This window comes from Sander vitreus, chromosome 12 (genome assembly GCF_031162955.1).
Source record: "Sander vitreus isolate 19-12246 chromosome 12, sanVit1, whole genome shotgun sequence".
Classification (NCBI taxonomy): domain Eukaryota; kingdom Metazoa; phylum Chordata; class Actinopteri; order Perciformes; family Percidae; genus Sander; species Sander vitreus.
In genome coordinates, this window is record NC_135866.1 from 5,856,441 (window position 1) to 5,871,060 (window position 14,620).

The 14,620-nt window shown below is 40.2% G+C and overlaps 1 protein-coding gene across 1 annotated transcript in view; it reads right to left on the reverse strand.

Annotated features, from left to right (window-relative positions):
- Nucleotides 1-1,763: 1,763 nt before the first annotated feature.
- The window catches only part of ncstn (nicastrin), a 15,067-nt gene continuing 2,210 nt past the window's right edge, over nucleotides 1,764-14,620 (reverse strand). Inside the window, exons 4-17 of the mRNA XM_078263784.1 lie at nucleotides 14,380-14,501; nucleotides 13,308-13,453; nucleotides 12,523-12,667; nucleotides 12,209-12,321; nucleotides 11,374-11,526; nucleotides 11,162-11,266; nucleotides 10,527-10,604; nucleotides 9,325-9,494; nucleotides 9,114-9,216; nucleotides 8,450-8,548; nucleotides 7,069-7,156; nucleotides 6,714-6,877; nucleotides 5,911-6,123; nucleotides 1,764-2,960 (exon numbers count right to left, since the gene is read on the reverse strand). Coding sequence (XP_078119910.1) covers nucleotides 2,838-2,960; nucleotides 5,911-6,123; nucleotides 6,714-6,877; nucleotides 7,069-7,156; nucleotides 8,450-8,548; nucleotides 9,114-9,216; nucleotides 9,325-9,494; nucleotides 10,527-10,604; nucleotides 11,162-11,266; nucleotides 11,374-11,526; nucleotides 12,209-12,321; nucleotides 12,523-12,667; nucleotides 13,308-13,453; nucleotides 14,380-14,501 — 1,822 coding nt within the window. The 3' untranslated portion in view covers nucleotides 1,764-2,837. The remainder of the gene's footprint in view (nucleotides 2,961-5,910; nucleotides 6,124-6,713; nucleotides 6,878-7,068; nucleotides 7,157-8,449; nucleotides 8,549-9,113; nucleotides 9,217-9,324; nucleotides 9,495-10,526; nucleotides 10,605-11,161; nucleotides 11,267-11,373; nucleotides 11,527-12,208; nucleotides 12,322-12,522; nucleotides 12,668-13,307; nucleotides 13,454-14,379; nucleotides 14,502-14,620) is intronic.

The window sequence follows — 14,620 nt, forward strand, 5'->3', positions numbered from 1 at the left end:
TGCTACTACATTGCATATATATGTATGTTGTTCATACATTGTTCGTATTACATAGCCATATTTATTCTGCTCTTATAAGGTAACTGCTAATACACCGCACATATTTATATTTAATTTATATTACTCTAAACCACCTTCTGTAAACCAACTGCATACTACTGTCTACACTGCACTATATTTCTTGTCCTGCCTATATCTCACGTCACACTTTTCTGCTTTTTTGCACTTCTGGTTAGACGCAAACTGCATTTCGTTGTCTTTGTATTTGTACTCTGCACAATGACAATCAAGTTGAATCTAATCTAATGATGATACTAACATACTTTTACTTAGTAACTTAAGTAACATTCTCAATGCAGGACTTTTACTTGTAACAGAGTATTTTTTACAGTGGTTTTAGTACTTTTTCTTAAGTAATAGATCTGAAATACTTCTTCCACCACTGTCATCATCAAACAGTCCGATTTTTGTGGATCTGTAAAGAAACGTGCGTGTCCACACCAGCAGCATTTAAAGACATTCAGATATAAGAACCTCTTTCCTAACTAAAGAAACATTGGAATAAATAATTGATCCTGTAATACTCAAAAAGTAAATTAAACGTTGGGTGAATCATCATCAGACATACATTAGTTAAATACCAAAAACAGTGATTTCATGCTTCTTGTATAACTTACATGTCTTTCATGGTTTATTCCATTATTTGGTGTCAATTGGGGGAAATGAGGGTAATAGGTTGTTTGACGCAATATGTAAAAAAAAAAAGTATGGTAGGTGTTTCAAATTATACGGATTTTTTTTAATGTATATTGGTGATCTTGCTATACAAAATATATTACTATACTATAAATAGTAAGCGTCGGCTTCATCCCGCTCCTTTTCGGACAGATTGAACATTGCAGTAACACTGTTCTTCCTTTTGGTGTGTTGCTACAGACTTAGTGTTTTTACATTTTATTTTGTTATTTTTTTGTTCGAAATAAAAACCCCAAAAAAAAAAAAAAAAAAAAAAAATCGGAAAAAACTCTTTGCATTTTTGTGAAGTAGTGGATAGTTTGGGCTCTTTAAGCCTCTGAGAGTAGAAAGTCTCATTGACTACTACGTTTAAGGGGTCAAAAGGTGAAAAGGCACTGGTGTCATGTATCCAAAGCCAGACAATCTGCCTTTCTCCGTGTGATTAGCTGCTATACTACAGTGATAGCAACGTATGAACTGTGATTGTGGAACTCCAAAAAACAAATGATTGCCAGTATTTTGTCCTCCGTTTACAATTTAATTTCTTGTGCGGACACATATCGGCAAACAAGCCTTCAGTAGAGCCCAGAAAAAAAGTAATGATTGAGAGATAACCTCTGATATTTGAGTGTCTATTTTATATTAGTATTCCTTGTAGTAGCTCCCCCCCGTTACACCCATTCTCTCTGAAAGGAGGATGACATCACTCTTGAGGTGCTTTGATAAAGGCTAGTTTGCTAAAATGTGTCGGCACAGAAATAAAATAGTAAACTGAGGCCACAGTATTTGATTGATTATATTTTTTGAGTGCAGTCCATACACCCTTCATTTATAACAGGAAGCTCTTTAGGCCAAAACATCAATTACATTTCAGCAGTCTGAAATATTACCCGTTTTTATATGTTTTAATGTTTTGTGTGTTGCATGTTATGTTTAAGGATGTCCCGCCTCTCTTAGACTGTAAAACTAGTTTACCTACGGGTATCAATAAAGTAACCTAACCAGTCTGTCGACAATGAAAGAAGATCTAGAAAAGAAGCAATGTTTATTTCTCCATCAAGGCATCACCATTGGTCATTGATTCCAGCCATCACATTACAACAAAATCAAAACTTTCTTGCGAGTTGATACAATTTTTCAGAAGTTATCATTAAAAGAAACCTTGTGAGAAAGGTACGAACCAAAAAGAGTGCACAGCCAGAGTACCAGCGCATTTCTAGTGTCAAAACAAGATTTTCTGACTGGATTTGACAGTTTTTTTTTTGGCAGCTGATCGATATGAAATAAAGAGTTTGTTAGCCACGCCCGATTCCTTTCGGAATTCTTCTTCTCCACACAAATATCACAATATGTGAAACTGCAGTGGGTCTACAACTACATACACATGTAGTTATATGTGTACTGGGACTGAACAATATAAATATTTAGGATGGTAGTCAACATCCCAGAACCTAAAGCTTATCAAAATACTTTACCGCACATTCCCAGATTTAGCAAAACCTTAAATTTAAATTCTACGACTTGTTCATTGACTCAAAAAGTGGTTTCTTCTTATTGGAATTGATTGATAAGTTAACTACATTGACAGAGAAGACAGTATTGCACATACCATCGCAATCCTAGTACACACACACACACACTATCCGTACACACTGAATCCCACACAGTCAAATTTACATATTCACAATCATACACACACACACGCTCAAAATAATGCTCAATGTTTAGTGCCTATCCCATGACACAGTAAACAAAACATTCTTTGACAATAAAAAAAAAAAAAAAAAAGAATATTATATATAAACATCTTTTCAACTGACAGGGCCTGAAAAGGGTTTTCGGACCCTGAGGTGTCCAGATCCATCCAGGCTAATCCAGTCCGGTCCAGTCCTCATGCCATGCCTCACCTGAGCGAGTCCATAAACATGGAGTCGTCATCGTCAAAGAAAAGAAAGAAAGATGTATCTGCTGTATCTAACCCGTCTGTGTACCTACTTGTGGCGTGTTTGAAAGAAAAGGCCCTGTCCATGTCTGCTTGGGATAGAAGTAGTAGTTGTAGTAATAGTAGTAGTGGTCGTGGGCCGGCGTTGCCTCAGTCTGGATCAGTAGGTGGCGTTGGCCGGCTCCCTCCCCGAGCTGAAGAGGATGTCGGCCTTCGAGCTCATGATGTACGTCAGCAGCAGGGATGCTAGCAGCACGGCGACACCCACGCCCAGCGTCAACATCTGGAGGAGTCAAAGGAACACTTAGTCCTCGGAGACGTTAAAGGACCAGGCGGTGGGTTCTCTTCAAGGCAAATTCCTATCATTTATTTTACCATTAGTACAAAACAACACATTAAGAGGAGTATTCATTGATGCTTTTGGCCATTTGGGGGCAGTTGAGCAAGCTGTAAATACAACATTGATATGCTATCACCTTCTTAATGTTGATATGGCACACAGTTTATTTATGCCATTTATACATCTAGCAGACAGAGCAACATCAGCAAATTTTAAGAGTCATGTTTTTTAGTCTCGCATTGCCAGACCTTTCTCCAGCGCAGCGCTGCGGAGGAGGGGGGTCTGGCTAGTCCACCCAGCATTCCGGGATGGGAGAAAAACGTGCTCTGGTTTATTGGCATTTCTTTAAACCAATCACAATCATCTGATTGCTAAGCCCTGGACACAATGACGGTGGCTCTGCAAAATAGCCTAGGGAAGGAACTTGTTTTGGTGGAACATATGTACATTCAAAAGTAGTTTTAGTCGTGCAAAAGAAAACTCAGATTGGACAGATAGTCTAGCTAGCTGTCTGGATTTACCCTGCAGAGATCTGAGGAGCAGTTAACCATAGTCCTCACAAATCAGCCGGAGGTTAGAACGCCAACACAAAGGAAGCCCAAGGAGACGGATATCCGGCCTAAATGAGTGAAATCCGAAGGAACTCCCGTCGGCAACAGAGCAATAGCGGAAGTGATGACAAATGACACCGATGAGACCAAAACAGTAAAGTTGCGTCCAAAAATAATGAGCTGAAAGACGCTAAAGCGCTTCACAGAGCTGAAGGGAACTGCCGGTCCTCACATTACACTCACTATTTTAATGCATTTTTAGTAGAAAAATATTAGATCGGTGCAGCTTTTAAGTCACCGTGTGTAGAATATTAACATATCTGACTTTGGCACCTCCCAGTTGTAGTCTCAGAAATGACATATTGGCAGATAGCGATGCATGCTGCCACAATGAGATGAACTGGCTGAAAACAAATGCACCAGTTTTCCCCAGCCGGGCCTCATTTTTCTACCTAACAAACGTTATTCCATCAGAATCATTTGAAAGATGCTATAACTTAAAACAAACACACGCTGTGGCTTTAAATGGCAACTTGACAGAGGAGGAGAGTTTTGCGTCATTCCAGTATGAAAATGAACTTGCAGAGACTTGAACCTCATCCGAGACAGGTTATCCATCACTGTCAGTGTTAAGTCTGCTTTGTTGCGGTTGTTCCGGTTCCTTTATTGCTGCCGTTTGGGAAACAGCTACTTGTTAGTCTGTGAAAAGCACAGCATTCACAAACAATATTGTTGGAAAATCTAAGTCAGAAGCCAAACAAAAAAGCAAACATGGCTATTGTGAGAAGGATGTACATTCTTAGTCACTGCCGCACTAAAAGAGTTGCTTTTTGGCAGCCAATTGTTTTCCACCGGCACCGTATCCACCCCAACAAGAAAGATTCCTGCTCTCCACTATCCATTGTGTGACAACATAACAAAAAGATAAAAGGGACTAGATACTCAGTATGATGATCACCTTTATCAAGCAGGTTTCAAGTCTCTGTAAGTTGATATTCACAGCCAGCTAAACAATGACCAACAAACATGAACAAAAACCAATAGCTGCCTAGAAGAAAAATGGTCAGTAGTATCATATTGTGAGTTTATCAAATTTGCAGTTTATGAGCAAAACATGCTCAACCCCTGGTAATATGACAGATTAAAACTGAAATCACAGTTTGCTCTTGTACTTACCAAACATGTAACAGCCATACAGGAATCTACACTATTTAAATGAAAGTCTGCACACTGTCTGCAACAGGCCTCAATCCATGCTTTTGTAATGCAAAGATATGATTTACATTATTAAAATGAGAATGAAACGGAGCCTGGGAGCGTGCTGCTTTTATAAAATGTTTTTACTTTTCACAGTTGTAACTACTTGCTGCTCTGATAGTGATTTTGGCTCCTAACGATCACTAAAACAATGTGATCGAGAAAAACACTAATTTTGCACATTACGTTTTGCGAGTAAACTCTCATTTTGTCCTGTGTTCTGAATGAAAGAAGGAGCTTCAAACTGGAAGCATTTTGAAGGAACATTTCACAGTTCAAGGTGTTTTCACTGTTAATTCGTTTCACAGTTTTTTTAAATAAAAAAAATCGTTCCAAAAGACAATGAGTAATTGTGTTAAAGTGCTCATATTATGCTCATTTTCAGGTTCATAATTGTATTTTGAGGTTGTACCAGAATAGGTTTACGTGGTTTAATTTTCAGAAAACACCATATTTTTGTTGTACTGCACATTGCTGCAGCTCCTCTTTTCACCCTGTGTGTTGAGTGAGACATCTCACTTCTGTTCCATCTTTGTTGGGAGTCGGACATGCTCAGTAAGTACTGCTAGCTAGTCAGTTGCAGAGTATGAGGGCGTGCCACTCTAGCAGCTAGGCGAGCATTATAACGTGTGTTACAAAGTGACCACGTTTGTCTCTGAAGTAAAGGCTGGACTACAATAGAGCAGTTTGGAGCAGTTTGTGAACAGTGTTTTCTGTTGGAGATGGTAAGTCCCTTTGGGGTGGAATTTGGGCTTTTTCACTTTGTAAACCTATAAACATGCACAAAAACAAATATAACACAATAAAGGAAAGGGGAAAAGCACAATATGAGCACTTTAAATAAATCAGGATTGACCAAAATAATCGTGATTAGGATTTTTTTTCGCAAATCGAGCAGCCCTAACTCTGTCCACTACCTACTCTAGGAAAGAACAATGCATGGCAGCATCCAACCTTCCAGACTTCCTACAGTGTATGCATAACCAATTCATCGTTGGAAGAAACCATAGGAAATTCCTAAAGCACAAGTGTAAATTAAATCGGCATTCCGTGTGTTGTCTTTGAGGAGTGAAGGGAAAGTTTACCTCCAGATCGTGACTCGCCACCAGGAATATGCGTCCTTTGATGGACTTCCACCGGGACTCCGTCCACGTCGAATAGTTTTTGGAGGTGTAATCCCGCAGGTCGAAGGCTGGGGACAGTGCTTTGGAGACACGGACCGTGGAGCGCACGCAGAAACCCTCCCTCTTTGTGCTGTTTGGAGGCGCCGCGCCTTGAATCCACATGTAGGAGTACATCTGAAGGGAGGAGGCAACATTATTCTAGACTTATGCAGGAGATTTTGTATTTCTATGTAAAAAGAATGACATTTTTAAGACCAGACTTCACATGTTGGTGTCACTTCGACTTCATTCATATCTTGTGTTGTCCCCCCCCGATATTATTTATATACTGAGGCTGTTGAGTTTAGCTGCTTAAGTAGATTAATGGATCAGTCAATCTGAAACTATTGTCAAACAACCAATCCATTGTTTGAATCATGTTTCAAGCTGAATACCAAACTTTTACTTGTTTCTAATTTCAAGACATGCTGCTCCTCTTTGGTTTGAATAACAGTAAATTAAATATCTCTGGATTTGGGATTGTCCGTCCAACAAAACGAACAAGTTTGAAGATCTTTGACTCTAGAAATTTGCGAAGTACTATTCTATTGATTAGTCGATAATGAAAATAATCATTAGCTGCACAAACATTTGTCTGTCTTTACTTTAAATTTCAAGTTAGTTCATAAAATGAGATCAAATATTACAGAGATGTTTTTTTTCCTTGCGATATAATTTGTCTCAGAGTCATTGAGCAAATTAAAAGTAAATGTGTAAGTGCTGACATGTTTGCTCTCTTTGTCCTTCTCGTCCTCTCTCTGGTTCTGGCAGTTGTCCTGGCTGACGTTGGTGGTGCTACCGGTCAGGTTAGCCAGCAGGTACTTGACCAGAAGGGTCAGCTCGCTGGACTGCTGGGCCACGCCCACATAGAAGTTTGTGGGCCTGTCAGCTGATAGACAGGAGACAGAAGAACTGAAGTTTAGTTTCAAGTTCAGCTTCAAAACAGAACACATTCAAGACAAGCAGGGTCTATAATTAACCGCCTATTAACAGCAATTACTTTCTCCCACTTTTGTAGTCTGGTAAGTATTAAAAAAAAAAAAAGAAAAAAAAAAAAGGATTTGATGTATCCTAACTTACCTAGGTGGCTCATGAAGTCAGAGGGGATTAGTTGCTGGAACCAGGAGTTATTTGACCGAATAAGGAAACCGTACAGCATCCGCGTCACCTGAGGGACAGAAAACACGTTGAACAGAGAGTCACTTCTGCTCGGGTGCACAAAGACACCAGAAAAACCCTTGTTTGTCTTGGAATTAATGATAAACCAAATCATTTAAAAGCACATTTTAAGTGACTGAAAGAGACCGAACAAACAGCAATACGTAAAGGAAGGAAACAAGAGAATAAAAGGATCTAACAAGGATAAGTGTCATGTGAGTGTAGCATGCCTAAATACGAGAATTGTTTTGAGGACAAATAAAGTGGAAAATGAATACCAATGCCATTGCAAGGAAATGAAAGTAACTTTTGATATACTGTATGTGACAAGATAATGTGCATTACTGGCTTAAACTCTCACCACAAGTGAATGAAGACGCAGCAATATTTTTAAGACCAACAACTTCAATTCAGATATAAAACACTATTTTTCCAGTATACTAGGCCTTGACTTTAGATAACATAAAGCACAGAAATATTCTTAAGGTGGAGAAAGGCTGTGTTGTTGAGACGGGACAGATAAATAGGAATAGTGAACTTGTAGATTAGAAGGCTAGATAGCTTGAAACATGTTCTACTACTTCCTAAATAAGAAACAGGAGAGGAGGTCTGCGACATCACTTATCGCCCACTTACAATGCTGTTCTGTAATCTCTCCCCAGGAAACTAAACTAACGGCCACATTCGGCCTCATGTGAGAATGGCAACGATGACTCGGCCTCGGGGCGGGGGGGGGGGGGTCTCCAACGACCATAACGTCGTTACAACAGCCAGGAGCACTTACGAACAAAGCGGTATCGATCATCTTGACAACGACCCTACAGAGGTTAAATAGCTGGGTTTTACTACTGTTTTTTTTCCCCCCATTGTGGGGTTTGCCAGGTTAGCCATTGTTAGCAATAGCAGTTGACGACGTGTTTTGCTGTTTTTTGTGCATGCAAACAGCGTAACATGTCCACAGATAGAGGTTGGACAGGACTGCGTGTGCAACTGATTTAGTGAGACACAAATAAGACAGAAGTGCTTATAACCGTATGTTACTACAGCTTTCACTACTGTTGATGCACGGGGAAGCCATGTTGGATTTTGAGCTCGGGGTACTGCGAGGTTGTCCGAGCTCCCGAGGTCAGGGGGCGCGTTTCTGACTTTGACCTCGGAAAATCCGCCTTCTGAGTACAAATGGAACGCGCTATCAGTCTCTCGGATGAGAGACGAACCGTCTTCGAGCAGCTTTAACCCAAAGTCCAGATGCCCTTGAGTTTTTTTTAACCTTCCTTTGGATAGTTCCTAAATTAAATCTTACTATGTGAGGGTCTGCGTTGATGCCTTCCAGCTGGGTTTCAGCTCCTCCTGCCTGTATGTACAGAGCCCGGGCAACCATGGTGGCCACCTCAGCCAGAGCCTGAAAGATACGTGAAGAGAAATACAGAAAATCTTTATTAGTTGCTTCAAAACAACAACATATGTCTAAAATTCTCAACAGTCAATTAAATAGTAGCATCGCGAAGGCCGCTTAAATATTGCCAGACAAGTTTTGACGTCTCGTCTGGTTTGAAGTCTTCTACGAACTGAAATGAAAATTCATGATGAGAAATGAGAAAGGGTGATGGATGATGAGACAATTCCCTGCTGCTCACAACTCCCAAAACACAGAAAACAACTGTTTAAAGCAGGCGTCAGAACACACGTAGAATGAGTCTCTGCAACAACACGGCCTACTACAGCCAATATACAAACGAGAGCCCTGCTAAACGGCAGTGGTGCATCCATCTACGGATCAGATACATAAGGGTTCATGTCGATATCAGAGCAAAGGAGAAAACTATCTATATTATATAATCATCTCTCCACTTCAGAAATCATATCTGTCGGGACCACAGTACGTGCAGTGGAAGTTGTGTACTTGCTTTGCAAAGCTGATTTAAGAGCACATGAACGTGGTGAATATTGGTGATTAATAGCAATACCGTAGCGGTGTCAGTGACAAACACCAGCTGCTCCTCTGGCGTCAGGTTTGGCGGGTAAGATATGTTCAGGTATTCTGCATTATCGTACATACTCTCGTAGAACCTGCACACAAAACCGGGAAATAAATTAGCAAAACGTGCCAATTCCTTGAGGCAATACAGACGCCACGGTTATAATTACATGTAATAGTGCGTGACGACAGCGAATCACCTGTTGGTGAAAGCAGACTGGTGGTCCTCGATAACAACACCAGGGATCGGCCGAGCTCGCAGGAACCGCTGGAAGGACGAGGGCGGGAGTGGCTGAGAGAAACCGGGCTCGTTCACCGAGACGTTCAAACCTTTGGCAGCCAATTGCAAGCTTTCAATGAGCTTCTTCACCTGAAACGCAACAGTGGAGGAAATGTCATACATGCAGTAATACACACATTGTGGGCTCATTTTTGTTCATCTCTGTTCTGCCTTTATATCCAAGTCTACTCATAACCCTTGTGTTGTCTCCGAGTCAAATTTGACCCGTTTTCTAAAGGTCTATATCAGAAACATGGATTCTTTTTGGGGGGGCTTTTTTCACTTTGATAGTGACAGTGGATAGACAGTATATGTTTCGAAACAGTATCCTCACTGAACGTTGACATACATCCTTCCTTTAATATTAGTCTAAATAATTCAGAATTTCTGCTTTTTTTAACTCAAGAATTAGATATGATTTCCTATAAATGAGGATTATTATTGACCATGAATTCCAAAAAATAATTGTAAAAGTAGTGGTAATAAGTTGGTGTTAGTGGTGTTTATACATGGTAGTAAAAACAAGCATTAAACGCAAAAAAAAATTATTTAAAAAAGAGGCAAAAACATTGGCACGAGTGCCAAAAGTGTCGAAAAAGAGACCTAGAGAAAGGTTTTCAGTTTTGACCCAGGAGGACGATGCAAGACAACACAAGTGTTACATACATCTAATATATTATTATTATTATTATAAATTCATAGTCATTTTTTTTGGCAGCCATATTTTATATAGCAAAAGCGATCAATTATCCTCTCATTCGGTTTCAACTACTGTCATTTATTTTTCAACAATACACTTATGTTTACTATTTTGTGTGTCCATGTTGTTATAAATGACCTTAATCAGTAGTGAACGCCACTTTTTAAAGCCAGCTGGCTACCTCCGCACACAGCACTTTCTAACCATTTATTGAACCGGGTGCTCCTTTTAATGTAGCGTCTACCGTGTACCGAGTACTTTTATGTTAATATGTTATAATGTGTTATGTGTCTCTACATTCTCCCTTACATATTTGTTATTTCATTATCAATTTAGCACAATCTACCCTCGTAGGGATCATTAACATGTCCTGTGGGGTTGTATGAGAAGGGAGGAAGCTCGTGAATATGCAGGATACAAACCTCTGCGTTGACACTGTCGTTCCTCCTAGACACAGGATCAGAGTGAAGCCACAGTCTGGAGTCAGCAAGAAGTCCCACCTGTGGTCAACAAATTCAACATGCTGATATACTAGACACATATATACATAAACATAACGGACACCTTTTAACATTTGAGTCACAAAATGTCAAGCGCATCTTCTTCACTGATTCTGTCCACAGCGGTAATGTAAAAAGGCCTATGGTGCAGCTACAATGAATTTGTCATACAAATATTGGACATGATATACAGAAAATGTAGCGATGCTGTAACAACATGAGCTTTTATAGTTAAAGTATGGTTTGGCGAGTCATGTTATTCAGTCATTCATTTAATTCATTAAAGTGTTTAAAGTAGGGTTGGGTATCAGACCAAATGGTGTCCCCGGAGCTTAAAAAACTACCCAAAGTAAGCTGGTCAGATGAGCAGTGTTGTCCTTTAGATTCCAATTTAAAAATCATACCGAAACTCGGGTATGGTATTGCTGCTAGTATCAAAAAAGTTCAAGCAATACCTTGCCTTGCATTTAAGTCACTTTTGTAAGTATTCCCTTAAAATGTGGTGGTCTGTGCAAGTTGATACATACAGAAGGTTACTGGAAGTCTACAATACACACCTGTCCTATCTCCAATACTGAGTGAACATTGTCCAAGTCCACGGCAAAGTGATTGTTCTGCATATCATACACCATCCTCGAACTGCCGATGTAGTCAAAGGTTTCCTGGAGTTAAAACAGTCAAATAAAATGAGTAAGGCTGGCAGTACAACATTAAATTTGGTATGTTCGTCGCGCACAATGGTGCATAAAGTTATGTGGAAATAACTGACCCCTTGAAAAAAGGTGTAGAGAATGGTGCGGTTGGGTGGGGCCTCCTTGGTGGCATTTCGCAGAGCGTGAGCGGCGGCCAGCAGAGTGACAAACCCAGAGACTCCACTCTCTGCTCCTGGAGCTACTTCAAAGAAAAAAGACCTGCTGTCCAACTGCAGAGAAGAGACGAGAAGAGAGGAGGTCCTAAGTATTAGTAGTAGTAGTAGGATCTAAGTAGTTCGGTTCAACTTGCAATTACCTATTTTTAATCACAGCATGAACCAAATATGAGGAAATGCAGCCCATCGTGTCTTCTGGTTTACCAACAGTATAATGCATTCATGTTCATCATCAGGTAATCTGCTGATTATTTTCTCAATTAACCGATTAATCTTTCAGGTAATAAAATGTCAGAAAAACTGAAAAGAAAAAAAAAAAAAAAAATCCTGTCTTGTTTTGTCTGACCAACAGCCTAAAAACTAAATATTTCCAAATTTGGATGAGCCAATTTTTGCTTAAAATCAGGCTCCTGTGCCACCTTATCACTTTCATTTATGCGTTTTGTTCTCATAGCTCTCGAACAAGCTGTAGGAAGAATATTTACACAAGAAGCAAAGCACCGAAACACTGCCTGCAAGACTGCCTGTAACTGTTACATCACATGGCATGCATCACAGAGCAGGGTAATCTTAGCATGGCTTTTATACTGGAAGGCTTTCAAAGTGAGTGAGAGCACTGCAGATACCGGCTGAAGAAATGTCAACGGTGTTTTTGAACACACATGCTAATAACTAACTAAATATTGGTGTAGGAGTAAAACTCAGCGAGGAAGGAAAAGTCTTTGCTGTAACTCACCCTGGCTGCTGCTATGACCACACTCTCCCACATCTTGTGGCCCTTGGCTGTGTTGTTAATAGGCCTGGTGGAGGCCCAAACATTATAGTCACCCAATGGGTCACAAACCATCTCTGAAGGGAGACACGGAACAAGAAACAACATGGACTCGGGTTAGAACTGGTCGAGAAACAGTATAATCATTGACTATTTCATGTATGTGAAGATTTTCTTTCTGACAAAGTCACGTAGCCTTTAAGAAAATGCCCAAAAAATCTGTTTGAATAGTATGCAAACCTGTTGTGTATAGATATGTATTCATGTTGCGTAAATACCTGGGCTGATGCTAAAGTTGATGTCATTTCTCCTCATGCAGGTGGCCGTGTCGGTGACTGCGGACATGTGAGAGTAGAGCTGCATGGCACACAGCGGGTACTGAGGAGTGCTGCCGTTCACAGCGCGGTTATGGTCCATGTAACACTGCGAATGGAGAAAAGAAACATACACATATGAAACTTCTGTGTGTGCAGGTTTTGCTTCTTTTCTCGACACAGATGCCACAATAACATTATTAGTATTTTAGCTATTCTCAAATATCTTTCAATCCTTAGAACAAGTTGGAACGTACACAATTGGGTCTGATGCTCTTGCTCAGGGGCCCACTGGCAGGTTTGGGCACAGTAATGGAGATAAAACCGAAAGTTGAAATGTTGTATTCAGCAATGTTATCTCTATTCTGTGAGAACATATGCACCACACTTGACTGCATCAGAAGCAGATGTTTAAAACCTATGTAATATGACCCGCCTGTTTTTGTCACATACAGTAGTGGAAAAGCAGCCAATGATTAGTGGGGTCTTCTGATAAATCGTCTCAACACACTGCCTTTAGATCATGGTCTTTAGGCATCATGCCAAGTTCAGATCCGATTTTTTTGTAAATGATGTCTATTCTCAAACATCAGAGGCAAACGGGAATTAATAAGACAGTTATTTTGTGACAGCAAAGTAAAAAAAAAAAAAGAAGAAAAAAAAAAAGGACAAAGTCATTTTATCAAACAGGATTAACAAACAAAATATCAGCTTTTGTTGCGAACTTCACCCGATGCCTGCCACATTACCTGACGTATGACCTGAGTGTCATTGTCGTCTTTCAAAGAGAAGATGGGGAAGTCAAACTGCTCGTAGGACAACCCGCTTCCCAAAGGGTTCCACACTGTCATGTTACAATGGGCCAAGGATGGATCGTAGACTTCTGTATACACGCCTGAGGGAAATGCATAGAGTGGAGTCAGCAGCCATTACACTAAAATACATTGAAGCTAAAAATGGTGTTGGTATCTAGCTCCCCAATTTCTACAAGCGAGCTGCATGAAAATGTAAGTATTTACAGTATCAACAAGACTGCTATGCATCGAAAACTATTTACACCCTCCTGGACTTTATCATATTTTATTCTTTGGCATTACAATGTTTTTTTCTTCTGATGATCGGTGTAAATACATCCTATACAGTTGCGAAGTGGTTCCGGAAGTAAAAATCCCACCATTTTCTCCATTAACAATGTAGTTGGAACATTTCCATGGATTGAATGGGCATGAAATTCTCCCGATTGGATCGTCAGTACAAATGCATTAGAAATATGCGATTCTTTGCTAAAAAGTAAAAAGGTACAAGCATGTGTACATAAAAAACTTCAGGGGAGAAGGTAACTACGACTCCCAAAGTGCAAGAAACGCCCAAGCGGCAAACTTAAAATTCTATTACTGGCGCCGCAAAAGAAAAGGCAAAAAAGCCTAAAGATTACGGTGGTGTTGTAAAAAACTAACAATCTGCAGCTTCCTTCCTCTCAGTTCGCAACTCTATCACCCCATCCAATGTGATTTGACATTGTAAAATAACAAAACATGAAGTTTAAGCATTGTAGCTTTGAATTTATGGTACTTCTGTGTCACAGAACTAACTAAAGAAAGAAGAAACATGAGGAGTAATTAAATCTGTGTTCCAAGATCAAACATGACTATATGGTGTCACTACAATGTTGCAGAAACTGCTCACAGAACATGAAAACTGAACCCACTACAGCATGTCATTTCATGCGCTGTGCCTTCTGAGGATCATTAAACTACAATTCATTTCTGTAACTGGGGGTAATACCGAGAGGCAGGCCTCAGCAGGCAAACCCTCACCCACCTGTGTTTTCGTTGGGACAGGTGGTGTGTGGAGAGACGCCCTCGAGCGGATTTGCACTCGGCGCCACAACAGCAACGCCAGCCACCCTGCTGGAGCCGTTCTTCAACTTCATCATGATGGATCTGACGGGCAGACAGTCGGCACGGGGCGGTGTAAACGATACAGGTACAAATACAGACCAAACGTGGGTTTGAAATGTGGTTCAAGTTTCTTTCCTTAGGGTTAGACAGGCAGAATTTGC